General features: G+C 33.4%; 2 protein-coding genes and 1 non-coding gene across 3 annotated transcripts; 1 reads left to right on the forward strand and 2 right to left on the reverse strand.

Moving 5' to 3' along the window:
* The first annotated feature begins 810 nt into the window (after positions 1-810).
* On the forward strand, positions 811-2441 carry LOC145635152 (nudix hydrolase 11-like). The gene is made up of 4 exons (XM_081686436.1): positions 811-1183; positions 1484-1626; positions 1862-1981; positions 2077-2441. The coding sequence occupies exons 1-4, from the start codon at positions 940-942 to the stop codon at positions 2302-2304; spliced, it is 735 nt and encodes a 244-aa protein (XP_081542562.1). The 5' UTR covers positions 811-939; the 3' UTR covers positions 2305-2441.
* A 2194-nt stretch (positions 2442-4635) lies between these two features.
* LOC145635153 (protein IQ-DOMAIN 9-like) lies at positions 4636-8923 on the reverse strand. Its single transcript, XM_081686437.1, has 6 exons — positions 8766-8923; positions 6842-6953; positions 6123-6257; positions 5790-6017; positions 5421-5534; positions 4636-5302 (listed from the first exon to the last, which is right to left on the reverse strand). Exons 2-6 carry the CDS (start codon positions 6914-6916, stop codon positions 4940-4942), a joined length of 915 nt encoding a protein of 304 aa, XP_081542563.1. The 5' UTR covers positions 6917-6953; positions 8766-8923; the 3' UTR covers positions 4636-4939.
* Positions 8924-18060: 9137 nt separating this feature from the next.
* TRNAI-UAU (transfer RNA isoleucine (anticodon UAU)) lies at positions 18061-18134 on the reverse strand. Its single transcript has one exon. It is a non-coding gene; the product is annotated as a tRNA-Ile (tRNA).
* Between the last annotated feature and the right edge of the window lie 241 nt (positions 18135-18375).

Genomic DNA, 18375 nt, shown 5'->3' on the forward strand with positions numbered 1-18375 from the left:
CGTTGTAGAAAAAGGTGGCAGGCTACTTGGGGACTCAACATGGTGTACAAGTAAAGTTGATCTCGTACACTACATCGTGGAGATCCCCATGCCTGCAAATGGCTACTGAGCTGTGATTTCCAGACATTATTAGTTTTAGCTTATGGATTGTTATAGGCATTGATTTGTTGAATAGATTTGATTGCTTCCTTTGCACAAGCATTCTAAGAGCAACATCAATTTTGCGCGATTATTAAAGGAGCAGTTATCCTTCAAGCTGATGGAGTAATAATCTGCATAGTTAGAAGAGATCCTGAACCCTGTTATCCCTGCTTTGTAACAGAAATATCAGCTGATTTAAAAAACTGTTGAAGTGGAAGTAAAAATGATTTCCTGGGAAATTATTTTTCATATCAATTTCCTTGAAACTCCGTTGTTTATGCTTCTACTCTCTTTACTTTGTAATCCGTAATTCAGAATGATAACTGAAAGAATATTGATTACCCTAAGAGTCAGAAATCCTGTTATATACAAAAGATTGTTTACCAGGTGTGATGTTAAGAATTCTATTTATATACCGAAAATTCATTTTTCCACGGGCTCAAATTGACTGTTCCTGAATTTGCTGAAAGAAATTAACAATTTTTCTCAAGATTTTCTTTTCTAATTTTTCTATGAAATAGTTGGCATAGATTATTTTCTATTTCATGAAGAAAATTAGAAAAGAAAATCTTGAGAAGATGGAAGAATAATGGGACTGTAAATTGCTAAGAAAATATATTTGTATTTTTATTGGACAGCATTGTAATTTTTAATGAAGTGCAACAGATTTTAATGTGGCCAAGATTCTCATGCTGTGTATTCATCACCAACCGTACATAATAAAGAAAATTGGTTAGTGGGAGCCTAAAGTTGGTGAGTTGCCAAATCTGCCCTGCTAGCTTTACAAGCGATCTGATAATGGATGCTAAAATTAAAGCCGGTGGATCGAAGATGTTATCAGACTTGGCTCAACGGCTCCGCCTGCATCAGCCTTATTCGTCTGAAAATGGTATTGATGCTGCCAACATTGTTAGTTATGACAGGCCACCAAGACTGCAGACTGATAGAAGAGCTGCAGTTCTGATCTGCATATTTGAAGGAGACAATGGTGATCTGCGAGTCATTCTCACTCAGCGTTCCTCCACTCTCTCGTCTCATTCAGGTAAGTCCGGTTAATTAGTCGCTCCTCTAGTCTTTCAAACTTCCCACAACAGATCAAACTATAAGTTTTCAAACACCATTTATTTCTTTATAAAGTTATTCTTTTGTTTTTGAAAGAATTATAACTTTTTACCAGTTCTGTAGAAAACAATCCCAATTGAGTGAAGCAACTTCTATAACTTTTATGTGCCTATATATTCGGTGTTGCACCAAAAATGGCAGGTGTATGTTTTTTATCAATCGATCAATCAGTCAAAATGGCAGGCGTATGTTTTGATCATACATATTTTTTTGAGTACAGGTGAAGTGGCACTTCCTGGTGGAAAGATGGAAGAAAGTGACAGAGATGAAGTTGCAACCGCGTTGAGGGAGGCAAATGAGGAGATTGGTTTGGACCCTTCACTTGTTGAAGTCGTTTCTGTTCTTGAACCTTTCTCTATGAAGGTATCCTCCATTTTAACATGATCCTAGTTGTGCTATAGTTTATTACATGGACATCAATTTGTTTGTGGAAGTGGTCTATCGTTTATAATGAGGGTATAATGCTGTAAAAAACAAGCTGATACACATGGGAACGTGTGGCATGCGCGCAGTCCATGTGTTCGGCTGCTTTGGTGTGTGTTGTGTGACACTCACTTGCCACCTGATTAACACCAGATAACCTTGTTATTATGAACAGAATGGCATGGTAGTAGTGCCAGTAATTGGCCTGCTTTTCGACAAAACTGCATTTCATCCCGCCCCTAATGTTGCTGAAGTTGAAGCAATATTTGATGCTCCCTTAGAAATGTTTCTCAAGGTTCAATTTCAATCCCATTCTTCAATGCTGCTCTCTTGATAAATTTTCGATATTTCTTATGGAGTGTGGTGAACTATGTCCTCTGCTATAAACAGGATGAAAACCGAAGAGAAGTGGAGAGGGAATGGATGGGTTCAAAGTATCTCCTCCATTACTTTGATTATGAAGCCGAGGGCAGAAAGTACGTTATCTTTGCTTTGACTGCTGGCATCTTGATAGAGACTGCATCAATGGTGTACCAGCAATCGCCTGCCTTTGTAGAGATGAAGCCTAATTTCTGGAATAAACCTGAAAATGCTAGAACTTCATCCCATCCTAAATAACGTTTAGGCCACATTCAATTTGGGATCGAAATTTATCTTACTTCATAACTTTTTCTGGGGTGCAAATGATCATGCAAAGTTTATGAGAAACACCGAACAAATAATATAATTTTCATTGCATTATGTATTTATGTTAGGCCAAATCAAAATCATCATTCAAATGTATTGCTTTTGCTCTTCAAATATCATTGCATATTCAACTTTACTTTATTAAGGCTTGAACAAAGTTGTGCACACGAAGAGATAGCAAGTGTGAAACCAAACCAAAATCATGTATGAAACAAAATCAAAGGCAGTATTAAACAACAATGCAAAAGCTGGACGAATTTTATGTGATTTTAACGCTTCTAGATCGACAATTGGGTTGGAACACAATTTTGATTGATGCATTGGGGAATTTCTTCTTTACAAATTGATATCAATGTTATAGTTGTGGATTTTTTGTACCGACAAAACTAGACATACCCTGATCCCCAAATTGTCTTTCTCTTGCACCACTATACATTTGTTGCTATCATAATAGAGGTGATCAAGTTGAGCCCGCCCCGGCCCGATTTTGGGCAGGGCTTTGGACAACTTTTTTCAACCCAAAATTGGGTCGGGCTCGGCAGGCCCAATTTTAAAAAGAAAATTTGGGTGGGCTTGGGAAATAAATTTTATGCAATTTTAGTTGAATTTTTTTACCTGACTCGAAAAGCCTGCATGGCCCGCCTAGTTTGGGCACACATTTTCAGGCCTAAAGTTTGGCTCGATCCGATAAATGGGCATATTTTTTTTTACCTTGGCCCGACCCGCCTTGCCCATTGATAACCTCTATATGATAAGTATTATTAAGGTATTCATATAATGGCAGGAGATCCATATCATTGAGATTATTGACAATATAGAGGTGTCAATTCGGATGATCAAATGGATTTGATGAAGTTGGGTCGGATTAGGTCAATTTTTATAGTTGAGTCATACTAAATTATTATGTCCACTCGACGAGTCAAAATCTGAATCGAATATATTTAGGATTGGTTTCGGATGAGGTCCAGTCAGGTGTTCTTTTGACACCTCTAATTGGCATCACACACCTAATTAACATGAACATATGTATACGCATCAAATTGTAAAACCAATTGCTTGCAAACTACTTAAGAGTACTACGTAATCTTTAACTACATGAAAATGAATCTCCTTTATTAGATGACTCAACAGTTAACACCAATGACTTGTACTTAACTTGAACATAATTGAAATTAGAAACTTATGTATAATGAAATTAACTTTGATACAAAGTAATTTATAATATGGGTTGTGGTTGTGTTGCAAGAGTGAAGGATAACTTAGATAGTTAGAACCTCTCTCCCAGTTTCAAGGAATCTTTGAATCTATTCTCGTTACCGAGCAAGTTGTAATGTATAACAATTATGCACAACTAATTTTACATAACAAAATTTTCACCTCACAATGTTACTATTGTTACTGGTTCAATAGTATTACTGACAGGTGTCCAGTAGTATCGAAAATGTTTAGTAGTACTTTTTAACCTCTCGGTATTACTTTTAATTTATTATTATTTAAAAAATTGCCATTAATATATATTTGTTTGTGTATAACTGTTATGTCTTTAAACTTTTTTTTTTTTTTTTTTTTTTTTTTGACACATATGTCTTTAAACTCTCTCCTCATTACCTATTACCTATGTAAGAATATCTTTAGAACTGGATACTGCTCGTATGTAGTAAAACCTCATCAGAAATTGTATAACACCGTGAAAATCGTAGTACAAAGACTATGATATTGAAGGTGTTTCCGAAACATACTTGTCTGAGACATTTAATCAAAATAGGATTCCACAGATTTGGTGTATCAAGGGTCCCATTGTACTTTCAAATCAAATATTTACGCTCAATAAATATTATTTTTTTGTATACGAAAAGACAATGAAATAAATCAATTACACCACTATTCAAAATAATCATCAAACGTGCTTTCATGCCAATAATAATTGGCAATGAAACATTAAACCTCATCATTAAGCACTTGCTAGTTGTAACGACACGCTTGTTACAATACAATAATACTTCGTATGATTAATATCAAGGGAGTTTAATGGCTTGAAAGATAAATTTATTTGATAGAATCTAACATCAATCTTTGATGCTATAACTTTGGTAAAATTGGACATGTTAACCCCGCTGTAAACAGCAGTTCGCTACCTAATTTTGTTAAACTAGTCTGAAATACACTCACCTTTTGGATCGTAGTTCACGAGGGTATGAACATGAACTAGTAACATTAGTAACATTGCTAGGAAAACAACGGGCAGTACCCGGTGTACAAGACTGAAGCAAGCAATCTCAAAAACGTCCTTCCATTACATCCCGAGTAATCTCTCCAAAAAAATATCGTCTATTTACATTATAAATAGTATGATTCTCTTCAACATTTACAAATAGAAAGGACGCTGTAAGGAAAGAAAAAAGAATACAGACGACATATTCAGCCTCCGTAGGCAAAACATATTTTTCACACCACCCCTGTATATGCAACATTAAATATAGATTGGAAAGAGTAAAAATAGAGCGTTTTCGAATGAAAACCATAGAAAATTTTACACAAACGCTTGATGACCTGTATATTTTTACATCTAAGACAATGATTCACGCTTTTTTTCTTGCACTTTGGGGTTTGATTCTTTCTTGGTTGTTTTTTCCGCTCCTGGGAAGGACACCCTTCGACCATTTCCAGTTGCTGCCTTACCATTAGGTACTGCAGATTTAGCAGGAAGTGATTTTTTTGTAGTTGTAGTTGTAGTTGTAGTAGAGTTACTGCTTTTCCGAGCCTTGCTTGTAAGCTTATTTTGCCCCTTCTTAGGGCTGATGGACTGAGATGGCAATCTACTTTCCCATGGTCGAGCAGCAATCCACCGCTCCTTCCAGCTCCAACCCCAATCAGCTTTACCTAGTTCAGAAGCATCAGGACCTTGATTTTGACTAGAGTTTGCCCTCCACTGTAATATACACAAAAAGAAATAATAAGCCCTTCTTCCCTAAAAGAAAAGGAAAATCCGAGGATAAAGGTATATGTAAAGATGTTGTCATGATGCTACATTGAGTTAGTATACATACTTGATGAGAGAATGCATAGGCCAAGGTTCGCTCCCGTTTCACAGCTGCTTCTTCTCTATAATGAATCCTAGCTAGAATCTCCTCCATGGTCTCAGCACCACCGTTCCATTCCACCTAGTAAAGAGACAATTTCATTCAACATTTGGTGAGCTTAAAGTTGTGTCTAAATTGAAATATTTACTCATGTCACATTATTTGCTTCTGTTCCAGTTTTATATCACAATCCCACATTGTCTTTGCATGCTATCCACATTTGACACCTTTACATTACATAATACGCAGTAATGTACAAGAAGCTATTTGAACAGAACTAGGAAGACAAGCATTACACATGACGTTATACTAAGTAATAAAGAACTGAAAGCACACCTCTAAGTCATGTAACTTTGCCTCAAGCTTCATTTGGTTCTCTAGCTTTTTTTGTTTGATACGGCCTTCAATTACCATACACTGGCGACGATCTCTAATTTGAGTTTGTACCATACTCCATAAATGAAGATTATTCAATGTATTTGTCGATTGCTTCTTAACAGACTGGAACTGTGTCAATTTCTGAAATCGCATTACCCCTTTCATACGCCGTAATGCCTTCCTTGCCTACAGTAAAATACAGTAAAGCATTCAGAATTATGTTATGATACAACCCTTATTTGTTATTCCTTGTGTAAGATAGATGTTTTCTAACTCAGTTAGAAAACATACCATATAGGCCCTGAAAGCAGTCTGTATCTTCGTTGCTGCATCATTTTCACTGAGTTTCACAAGAGTGCCATTAGTTTTATTGCTGACCCGACCACCATTAGCACTGTTTTTTGGCTTGTCGGAAGCTGAAGATCCCTGTCAGACAGCAAGACGATTATTCATGTAAAGAATGATGAGATCTAATAACAAGACAGGTATAACCATATAATATGTTAGTTTAACATATCAACCAAACCCAACATTTTGACATGTTTTGACATGTTTCTAATTTCTTGGTAGGAAATTTCAGGCTACTAGTCAATAAATTTTTTACAACAGCATACTTTCTCTGAAATATTAAGTAAAAAAATTTGTTGAATCTATGTTATATCAACTGCATAAGGAGGCTAAACCCTCACAGCTGATGAATGAAAACAACAGTAAAAGAGAAACAAACAAAGAAATGAACTTCACAATTCACACATATGTTTGTTATCTCATTTGTACATTAAAGCGCTTATTATCTCATTTGTACATTAAAGCGAATGAGCAACAAGAGGCTAGCTTAGAGATATTATCCACAAATGTTTATTGCATGTGTAGAAAAGGAAGGTGTTACACTAATACTACTTTAGGAAAATTGTTTTGACAATGCCATCTAGTCAAGTAATCATATATAACTCATGCAAATAGGTATCTTTCCATGTTTAAAAGATGTAAGACAAGAATGACATGCTTACCTTTGATTGTTTTGCTTTGTCAAGCTTCACCTTCTTTCTAAAAATCTTTGTCTTGAACCAATCTCCAGAACCCATTATGAGATCAACAAACCTACTTCAATCTATCTTAGGCCTGAAAAACAGCATATAGCAATATTGTCCATTACTGTAATCATAAAACTATTGTAAGAAATTAAATAGTAGGCTGTATTGCTCAAATTTTAATCAATATTTTTTTAGTCCAATTAAATTAGAATATTCATAAACTCCCTACCCACATCAATGTGTCAAACATCAAACACATACTTTAGATGGAATGAAGATTCGGATCATCATAAGAATACATCACTGAATTTACCAAGTTTCTAATACGCATGCACTTAAAAGATTCATACTAGCATGAGTAGCAATGTAGCATCAAATGCTCAAAGAGTCACAATAATAGCTCATACTACAGAGCACCACAAGCTAGATTATATAACTTGACACCAACAATAAGGATCCTTCATGTCTCGATATATCAGTACTTAATATCTAGCTCGCCTATACTTGAAGATCAAAGGACACACAAATAGAAGATGTAATGATGCATGGGAGAAGAGTCTCAAAGATGCCATAAGCAAGCTTGATTGCGACGAATTGTATAGCAATCACATATATAAATGGGAAAGGGGAAGGAGCATGGAGCCATAGACTATCTAACAAGCCACTTGAAAGTGCAGAACAATCTTCTATGGTCTCCAAGGAGATACTAGCTTAACATATTCGCTTTTACCTATGCTTTTTTTCCCTTAATTATGATGCACAAATATAGCATATTATAAACATACTACATCCTAAACCATAATCAAACACCATTACATATAAATAGCTTCATGATAGGTGGATAAACTACATGATTCGAGCCTCAATACATGAATAATTCTTTTATTCAGAAAAATCCAGCACAAGATCTATCAAATCGGAATGGCTAATCAGTTGGTTCTAATCCTAACTTACTCCTTCCAACTCTCAACAAGTAAACAAAGTTATTAGTCAATATCAGTTAACAACCACTCTTCCCATGGAAGGGGGACATAATAAAATTATTTCCCAACAAGAACTGTTCCATTACATCTCAGCAACAGAATTTAGCTCATTAATTTAGACTAAAGGAGCTATATTACCACATAAATATTTCCTATGTTAAATCTAATGAGACCATATTGTCATGAAAGGTACCACAATTGGGAAATAAATTTTAGATTTGTAGAAACTTAAAAAAGGATAATACATTTTAAATATGATTTGCCTTCAGGATGATGTATCATCAGTTTACAGTAAAACTTACATTAATCTCTAATGATAATCAATTAGTTAACATAAATCTCATATGTAATGAAAAAAATAAAATTAATCAAACCAAATTTTTAAGGCATATTGCACCCACAAATCTAATGTGATGAGACCAGTCAAATATAGTACGGAGTAAAAAATAATTTTAAACTATACATAATTAATTACATTAAATATATAATTAATTACTGCTAGTCTTCTACAAGGGGTTAAACAACTTTAAACCCATCAGCTCTAATTTCTTGAGCATCAAAGTTAAATGGTTCATCACATCAAAAATTAAGGACACAAAAAATAATTACAAAAATTTCAAATAATTCTATAAAAAAAAAAAAAAAAAAAAAAAATGGAACATAATTCATGGGAAAAAAAGAAAAAAAAAAAAAAAAATCAAACTTTCTGCCATTAATTTGAGCAGCTAAATGAACCCAAAAGATGGCAAGGTTTTCCATAATTAAAAATACTCACTCAATAAGATGAAAAACAAGAATTGGGTACATACCCAGAAGAATACAGAGCATCAATTGACCCAAAAAATGAAGAACAAAACAAAATGAAATAATAAAATGAAGATGAAGATCTAAAATGGGAAAGGAATAGTAAAACATACCAGAGAAAACAGGAAAAGTGTCCCAAATTTGGTAGGAAATCAAAGAAATGGAGATGACAAATGATCTTCTTCTTGAGGCTTTGTTGAGTTTTGAGTTTTAAGTAAAAGAGAAGCAAACCATACTCAAACCTTATTATACACTAGGAGAAGACAAAAGGGGAAGTTGGTATTTTTTTTTTCGAAATTTTTATTATTTATTTTCTTTTTTTTTTTTTTTTCTTATTTTCTATGAGGGACAAAATTATTCCACATTTTCCATGGATACAAACGATAAAAAAAAGTCTTTTTTGTTTATCAAAAATTATTAAATGCATGGTGTACGAGCGTTATCTCTTCTAGTAATTAATTTCTAAATTAAGGTGGTTGACAAATGACAAATATGAAGTACTAAGGGTATGTTCTCTTACGTTGAAATTCAGTTCAATTCAGTTCAGCTCAGTTCAGCTCTTAATTTTTTTCTCTTAATTTCCTTCTCTTATAAATATTCAGTTCATCTCAGCTCAGTTCAGTTCAACTGAGTTCAGTCAATAGGGCCTGTTCTCAGTTCTGTTAAAATCTGATCTGCTTAATCCTACTCAGCAGTGTGTGGAAGCCATGCTTTGCTCTAATGAAATTTGCTCTGTTTTGCCTTTTTTTTTTTTTTTTAGGATAATGTTAAGGCTATTTTTTTTCTTTTAAATTTATTTGGTTATTTGACCTCACTTCTAAAACAAACTTTAAAACATTACTCCCTTTGTTCATTTATTTGTTCTCCATTGCCATTTCTTGGGTCAAACATTGAAAACTTTGACCTTAAATTGCCGCTAATCCATAAAGTATACTCCCTCCGTCCCCGAAAGAATGACCCATTTGGCTTAATTTTAGTCCCAAAAAGAATGACCCATTTGCATTAAAACATCCACCAATTTGCAACAATATTTGTGCAAAATTAGCTTCCTCATATAAAAAATTGATTTTCCATGTAATTTTATTACTTTCTCTCTCTATTTTTTTTACAAACCCCATGTAAATTAATATTTTTAATATACTTTTTCTTCTTTTTATTTAACTTTCTTAATACCCGCGTAATCAACCCAAATGAGTCGTTCTTTCGGGGACGGAGGGAGTAATATAGTCATGAGTAGTATTGATAGATTCTTCTTATTGTATATTTTATTGATATTACTTTTTTATAATTTTTATGCGTACAGAAATAAAGATATAGACGTTTTAAAATGCGTTTTGAAAACCGTGCACAATCAAATGGGGCAAAAAAAATAGGGACAAAGGGAGTATTTTTTAATTGTACATTTTAGTCCATTTGCTAGATAGTTACGAGTATAATAGTAGTACTGAGAATGAAATTTAACTATGATTTGGTAAGTAATTTACATTTCTAATGTCTGTGTATACTCATCATCAAGTCATCAGACACTTTTCTTCATAAAATGTCTATCAAAATGTCTATGAGCCTCCAATACTACCTACAAAATGATAATAATTAATAAATGGATGAAAATGAAAAATTATGAACAAAAATAGAATGATTTGTGGTGAGTTAGCTTCCCCATGAGATCATAATTAGGGGTGGCAATGGATCGGATACGGGTCGGATTATGCTCCATCCGCATCCATCCGCCTATGCACATCCATCACCCGAACCATCCGTCACCCGATCCAAACTTAGCTTCATCCATATCTGATCCATCCATCATCCATGGATGAATCGGGTGGACCGGGTGATAAATGGGTGAAATTCAAGTTCTATTTGCATTCTAATTTTTTTTTCTTTTAAAATATCGGATTTGGAAAATTAGTCCACTTATATCAACACCCATGAATTAAATGGTAGACTGTATTTGATTTTCTATTCTATCGGTGGCTTCTAGATGTAGTAAATACTATATATATATATTTATTTATTTATTTTAATTTAATATCCGTTTATATTTATTAAATGGCTAATAATATATATATGTGGATGGATGGGTGGATCGGGTGACGGGTTGGATGAAGGTCCACCAGAATCCGACCCGATCCATCACCCGATCCACCCGTCATCCATTTATAATCCGCCTTTGGTCAAGTTTTTATCCATATTTTCGGGTCGGGTGAATCGGTTATTCGCGGGTTCGTGTGAAATTGTCTGCTCTAATCATAATAAACATCAAATTGTCTTACAAATTTAGGAACAATTTCTTGACACATAATTTTATATGAAATATAGAAAATAAAGAAGGCAAAACAAACAATAACTTTATCAAAATAATGTAAAATCCACGATATAACATACACTTATCATTTTGTACCAAGTATGTACAAGTTATTGTAATAAAATTATCCCTAACTTTCTCTACCCTTTTCTTTAGGATTTAAACTTATCCACAAGAAAAATTAACTCTTAATTTTAAAACTCTACATGACATCATCATCTTAAATCTTTTGACAAAATTCTTTGTTTGATCCCATTTGTCTTGAGAAATCTTAACTAAGTCTCAAATTGAATCTTGAAAATTCAAGACTTGACTCAAAACTTGAGTGTGGATCCTACTTTATATTATTTTTATTATTATTAAGAGTAAAAAATAAAAATAAAAAAATATAATAATTTATGGTAAGAGAAGTCTTAAGCAAGTTTAGGGATAAAGATGTAAATCTGATCGAGTCTTAACATAATTATAAATTAAAAAAATGACCTAATAACTAAAGTGACAATGAATTATAGTCTTTAAGACAAGATTGCGCTAATCTTACTCTTGAAGTGTTATTGCAACTTAATTACAAATAGCAATGTATGTAATCTGTTATGTTTAAGATTATTTTATTCTCACTTGATGAAAACGTCATTCTTTTTGAACTCATCAATCAATACAACGAAAACGTCTTTCTTTTCGAACCCGTCATATTTTTTTTCTTCTCCTCTCACACGATCTCCCGTGTTTAAGGTTTTTCTTATTCTCTCCTCTCACACGAACTCTCGTGTTTAAGGTTCTCTCATTCTCCCACACGAACTCTCGTGTTTTCATCCCAGGATCTCCCTAGGCTCTGATACCATGTAAATATGAGAAAAATAATTCTCTGTATGTTTTCATTGTATTTTTACATTCATAATATTCGGTCACATTACAATATATATATAGATAATAGGAATATCTAATCCTAATATTATCAAATATCTTAACTTCCTAAATATATTCACAATATATCACGTATATCTTTTCACAATAATATCTCATATGATATTATTCTCATAATATCATATCACAATTTATGTTCCTATCTCAATATACTCTGACATCTTTGTGTACATTATACAAAGTATGATTTATAATAGTAGACTAATAGATAGTTACTAGGTTAAATCCCGTGCAATGTACGATTGTTAAATATTTTTACAATTTTATTATAAAATTTTTAATATAATGACTTGAGTATTAAAAAATATAGAGTATATTAAAAATAAAAGCATGCAAGAGAAAATATTTAAAAAAGATGTAATAGTTATAAACTTATAATGGATAGTTTAATCTTTTAGGAAACGATTTAAATTTTATATAAAACAAATTATGTCATAGTTTAAATATAACTTTTTTTTCCCTAAAGTAACAATAATTTTTTTAGAAGGTACTTTTGGCGGGAAACTTTTTAATAATACATTGACAAGTGTGTCTTAAAATTCGCTTTCAGTGGTATGTAATTGATTGATACCATAATTTTACATACTTTTTTTTTATTATTATTATTTTTTTTTTTTTTTTATGTAAATAAACTATTTTATCCACTCATGGTTTATCCTCCATTGATGACTTTATTTTATTTAAAAGTATGATGGTAATGTAAGCAACAATGCACCAGCGGTGAGTGATCATTATTCGTTATAGTGATGAGTTAACAATGATTAGAATACTATTATATTAAGTATTAGTTTATTTTCATATAAGCAAATCAATGGTGGGTGAGGATTCATTGCTCGATTTCACAGCTATATACATGTATCTTAATTAAAAGGTGCTCTTGTTTCAAAAAAATAAAATAAAAAGTGTTCTAATAAGCAATTATAATCATCAATCGTTTTTTTTTTTTTTTGGTGTTTAGAGAGCCACAAGGGCGGGGGTGAGAATCGATCCCATGATCTCCTGGAATCGGGAGGGAAGCTCTAACCACTTGAGCTATTCCTCGCTCTCATAATCGTCAATCGATTTGAGGACAAAGCAACGTATATTCACCATTAATTTACTTAATTAGGATTTAGGACTTTAGGAGTGTATATGTTGTTACAACTTGGAAGACTTTTCATATTATATAGATAATGATTTTGTTAGTTTTCTTTCAGAATTCGGAGAATCACAAGATTTGAGTGTTACTCCGTACTATGTTACGTTTTGAATGCTTGTGAGAATTTTTTTTTTTTTTTTTAAAATAATAATAATAAATAAATAAAAATAAATAAATTATAGAGGCCGTTAGGTGCTAATTATAGTTACAAATGTGCATGTTTTTTTTTTTTTTTTTTTTTTTTTTTTTTTTTTTTTTTACAAGCCAAATGTGCATGTTTTAATTTGGATCCATTGAGCAAAATGTTAGGGCCTGTTCTCATAGACTAGACGGGACTGAACTGAGCTGAACTGAACTGAATCAAACTGAACTGAATCAAACTAAACTAAACTAAACTAAACTAAAATGATATTTTATAAGAGAAGGAAATTAGGAGCTGAGCTGAGCTGAACTGAACTGAACTGAACTGAAAATTAACGTATGAGAACATGCTCTTATGATATGTTAGAATAGATAAACCTTCCAATTTTCCAATTAATTTTTGTCTTTATATTTCTCTTTATAATTAGCAAGAATGGAAAAGATTTATATAAGTAAGGAATCGGAAAGGGAAATAATACACATTATTTTTTTTTATATATGTTTGGTATTTTTATGGAATAGAAACAAATTAAAGAGTTATGATTGAGGAGGGAAACACATTTTATTTCCACTAGTTGGATAAGGGTAACAATTTAGGGGATTTTGTTACCCTTTGAAATTGTTACCCTTTGAAAATGATATTTGTTGCTCGTAGCTCATACCAAACTAATAGAAATGGAAACACTTATTTATTTACGTTTTCTACATTACAAATTTTCATACCAAACACCCCCTTAAAAATTGTAGTTGCTTAATACGAAGTATGTAAGGATCCAATTGAAGGATTTAAGGTTTATATCAAAGTGGTTTTGTTTTATTTCGTTACCGATTCGAGTTGCTTATATTCACGAGCATTTTTAAATATAAACTTGGAAAAATCATGTTTTTCATTAAAAAAAAAAATAATAATAATAAATAAAAAAAAAACTTGGAAAAATCAGATTTTTACATTATCAAATTCAAAAAGTATTAGCTGATGCTAAGTGATTTTTGATAGTTTTTTTTTTTTTTTTTTTTTTTTTTTTTTTTTTTTTTTTGACAATGAGTACTTCATAAATAAAGGACAAATTACAACCTAGGAGATCTAAAATAAACAACTAAAAACAACCAAACCCATTTAGCTAAACCATTAGAGGGAAAACGAAGTGAATGATTACACCCTTGTACATCATTCCAAATACCTCGGAGCTCGGATAACCAAAATGTTTTGACCAAAACCTTTCCATGGACCAGGCCACAAGTTGCCAAACGAACCAACACCTTGGAGAAGGACAGATAATGCAAGCGAAATCTAAAGAAGGGAACCGAAACCTGCTATAAGACCTATGCAAAATCCCGGTGGAAGTAGTGTAGAGACAATACACCTGAAAGTCGAAAGCACCCTATTGCCGAAAAAAAGACCCATCACACGACTCCACTCCTAGGGATGGAAGAGCATAGCCACCTCCTAAGAGTCCGGGAGCCAAACCTCGAGAGCCGAATTTTTCCATGACTCTACCAAGTGAAACCTTACACCAAAATGTAGGTTTCTTTCCTGCAATTCTACCTATATAGAATGCAAGAAAATGGAGGACTTTGCTTACCCCAAACATTAAAGATGGGGAGCCTCCTTCAAGATTGTAATTTATAATGATGACTGTCTTTGTCATCACCAACACCAACACCAACACTGGGATGATAGTCAATGAATGAAGACCCAAATCATCCTGCAACCAAGAAGCAACAGGACAAGCGAACAAACCTCTCCCCTCAAACTTACCTTCTCCTTGCAAATTCCAAATGCAGGGGATACTTTTTGCTTGCATAAATACCGCTAGCCTCTGGAAAAGAGCACAAACACAGAAGACAATACCCAAACTATCAAAGAGGGAAGCCATACATGCAACATGACAACCCCCCATAACACGATCCCACCCCCAACAAGCAACTAAAAGGGCCACCAACCAAACTAGCAAGGGATTGTTTATCCTTACAACCCCTAAAACCAACCAACAAGGCTCCAAGAACAACAACACTTCATAACCCTCCATAACTAGAACTACTCTATACATCTCTATCTCATGAACTAACTCAAGTCCAAGTAGAGAAAGAGACTTATTTAAAAACGGAAACATAAGCAACAAAATAAACAACTTAAACAAGAACAACACAAATCAACTAATTAAACCAAAACTAAAAAATAACAACTAAAGAAAACCAGCATACAAACTAGCGTGAGAACAGAGGAAAGGCAACGAAACCTGAAAACCTCACCGGCAGAAATCCAACCCAACACCGAGAACAATCATCAACGGCTACGCGAAGAGCCCCTCACTGACCCTAACCGTGGATACGCGAGGAAACCCTAACCTTAACGAAATTCCTTTCGACGGCGGCGTTAAGACTAGCCTTTGGTTCTTGATTTGTTGAGGCAAGCCGCAAAACACTTGACGATGAACCCAAACAAGCGGAACCACCGAAGAGAAACCCTCAATTCTTCACCACAAACCCAGAAAACGAAAATTAAACAAACAGGGAAGGGGAAAAACAGGAAGGTTGGGCTCGCCGGCGACGGTTAGGCGAAGCGCGCCAGTTGCCTGCGAGCAGGGAGTGAGAATAAGGGGGCGGTGGAAGCGGTGGAGATAAGGATGGGGGTTTAGAGAGAGAAAGGGTCCTCTAACTTCTTGTATATACCAATATAAATGGGAGTGATGATTTTTGATAGTCAATTATGATTTAATTTGTTACATATTGATAATAAATAATATGTCTATCTAGACTTGGTAAATGGATCGTTAGAATCAGGTACGGGTCACGTCAGTAAACATTCGGGTCGGGTCATTTCGGGTATGATACGGGTCAGGTGCCAAGTCGATTTTAGGTCGGGTCAAACCATTTTTGGGGACAAGTATGACCCTGTTCTGATACGATTATTTTCAGTTCAGTTCAGTTCAACTCTAATAAGTTCAGTTCAGTTCAGCTCCTAATTCCCTTCTTTTATAAAATATTCAGTTCAGTTTAGCTCTAATCAGTTCAGTTCAGCTCTAATAAGTTCAGTTTAGTTCAGTCAATGAGAACAAGCTCTATGTTCGGGTCATATTCGAGTCGGGTCAAAATCAGGTCAAGTCATGTTCGGGTTGTTCCATTTGTGGATCAAGCTCAATCAATGATTTCATATTATTTTTTTTATTGTTATAATTAGAATTATCAATTCGGTTATGAGCTTGGCTACAGTTGAAAATGAACAATTTGAGTTATTTTATACACGAGACATTTTTAGTTCAATTATAAGTAATTTTAGTTCGGGATATTTTAGATATCGGGTCTATTCAGGTCAATTTCGAGTATCGGGTTAGACACTTTGGGTCAATTTCACCTCGGGTCAACTTTGGGCTGGGGCAGGATTGGGTCAAATCCATTTTCGGGTCGGGTATTAGTCGGGTCGGGTTAATTTCGTGTTTTATGTTAGTTTTGGGTCGATGTTTTTGGATCAATTTCGGATCATTTGGGTCGGGTCATTGGGTATGGGTCAGGATTGCTAGGTATCCAGTTAAAAGGTTGTCGTACTCTCTCCGTTTTTAAATACTTGTTCCATTTTTCTTGGACACGCATGCCGATGCTAATATTTGATCACTAATATCTTTAATTATCAATAAGTATAAAGTCTAACAATTGAAAATTAATAATCTATTCATTGAGATGATTCCAACAAGTACCCACAAAGGCCTTGTTTGGCAAATGACTATTGGCGGTTGACTGGTTCACTTGGCTTGTTTGACCAGCTGGAATGTTTGGCTGTTTATAATGGCTTTTGAAATTGGCTGTTTAAGTTGGTTGTTTATAAAAGTGTTTGGTAAATTAATTGGTAGTTGTTTATTAGATAATTTGTGGGCCAACAAGCCAAAAACCAACAAAAAAAGCTACTCAAAGCAGCTTTTTCATTTTGGCTTAAAAGCCAGCTTTTTCATTTTGGCTTAAAAGCCAGCTTTTTCGCTGACTAAAAAGTCAATTACCAAACACATTTTTTGGCTGTTTGACCACCTTAAAAAGGCAAAAGCCAAAAGCTAACCAAAAAGCCATTAAAAAGCCAATTACCAAACATGGCCTATATTTTTTCTTATGTATAAATCACAAACATTAGTCAAAGTAAGACAAATGAATAGTGTAAAAAATAGAAATGGAGCAAGTATTTAAAAACGAGGGAGTAACTATCAGTTTATAAGGCCACTTAATAAACTTTTCCATTGAATAAGTTTCCAAATTCCAATGCATAGTAATATACAATGATCGTGATTTTGCATGAATTGTTAGGAAATTAATTGATCTATTATTTTAGATGGATCTCTTAAAAAAAATCCAAACCTAATTACATGATTTGTTAGGAAAATAAATAAGTGATAAAAATATAATCAATTAATCACCCACAAACCAAAATAGATGGACCAATCTTAAGAAGCGAAAACCCTCCACCAACTACGCTATTAATCAACTTCATTTGATTAATTTTGACAGACCATTATCAAATTGACATCAGACCAACCAAATGACAGGGGTTTTAGATAAAGATGCCATTCCATTTAATTATTATTCTTTGTTTTTATAAATTTGATAATTATTAATTATCAACATGTTTAATAATCTTTGTAAAAAAAAAAAAAAAACATGTTTAATAATCTTAACTAACAAAGTAACAATTTTTTTTTTTTTTTGAAATGTTTGATACAGTCATCATATCTCATATGCTGGAATATATCTGAGGTGTGAGACAAAAAAATATGGTGAAATTCTGACTGTTTTTGGTTATATTTGTATTTTCTTGGACTTTGTTGGCCGTTGATTCCGGGTCCGATGAAAAAGCTTGGGAATTACTTGAAATTTGGACCGTCTATTTTTTCAAAAAAAATAAATAACTTTTAAATTTTGGTCCCGGCGGGGCTCGAACCCGCGACCTTCGGCTCATAAGACCAACGCTCTAACCAACTGAGCTACGGGACCAGTGTTAATAAATATTCTCTTTTTATTTATTTATATTAAATTATTTTGGTTTATTTATATTTTAATACATAATAAAATCGCAATATATTATCAATTTATCATATAGTCATACTAGAGTAACTACGCCACATTTGAACTTAAAAAACTTTTCTGTAAAGCTCCAAATGTACCCAATATTTTGAATAAAGACTATCAGGTTCAATTTAAAAATGTTCTAAAATCTTGAAAGCAAGCACCATAA

This window comes from Chenopodium album, chromosome 6 (genome assembly GCF_948465745.1).
Source record: "Chenopodium album chromosome 6, dcCheAlbu1.1, whole genome shotgun sequence".
NCBI lineage: Eukaryota > Viridiplantae > Streptophyta > Magnoliopsida > Caryophyllales > Amaranthaceae > Chenopodium > Chenopodium album.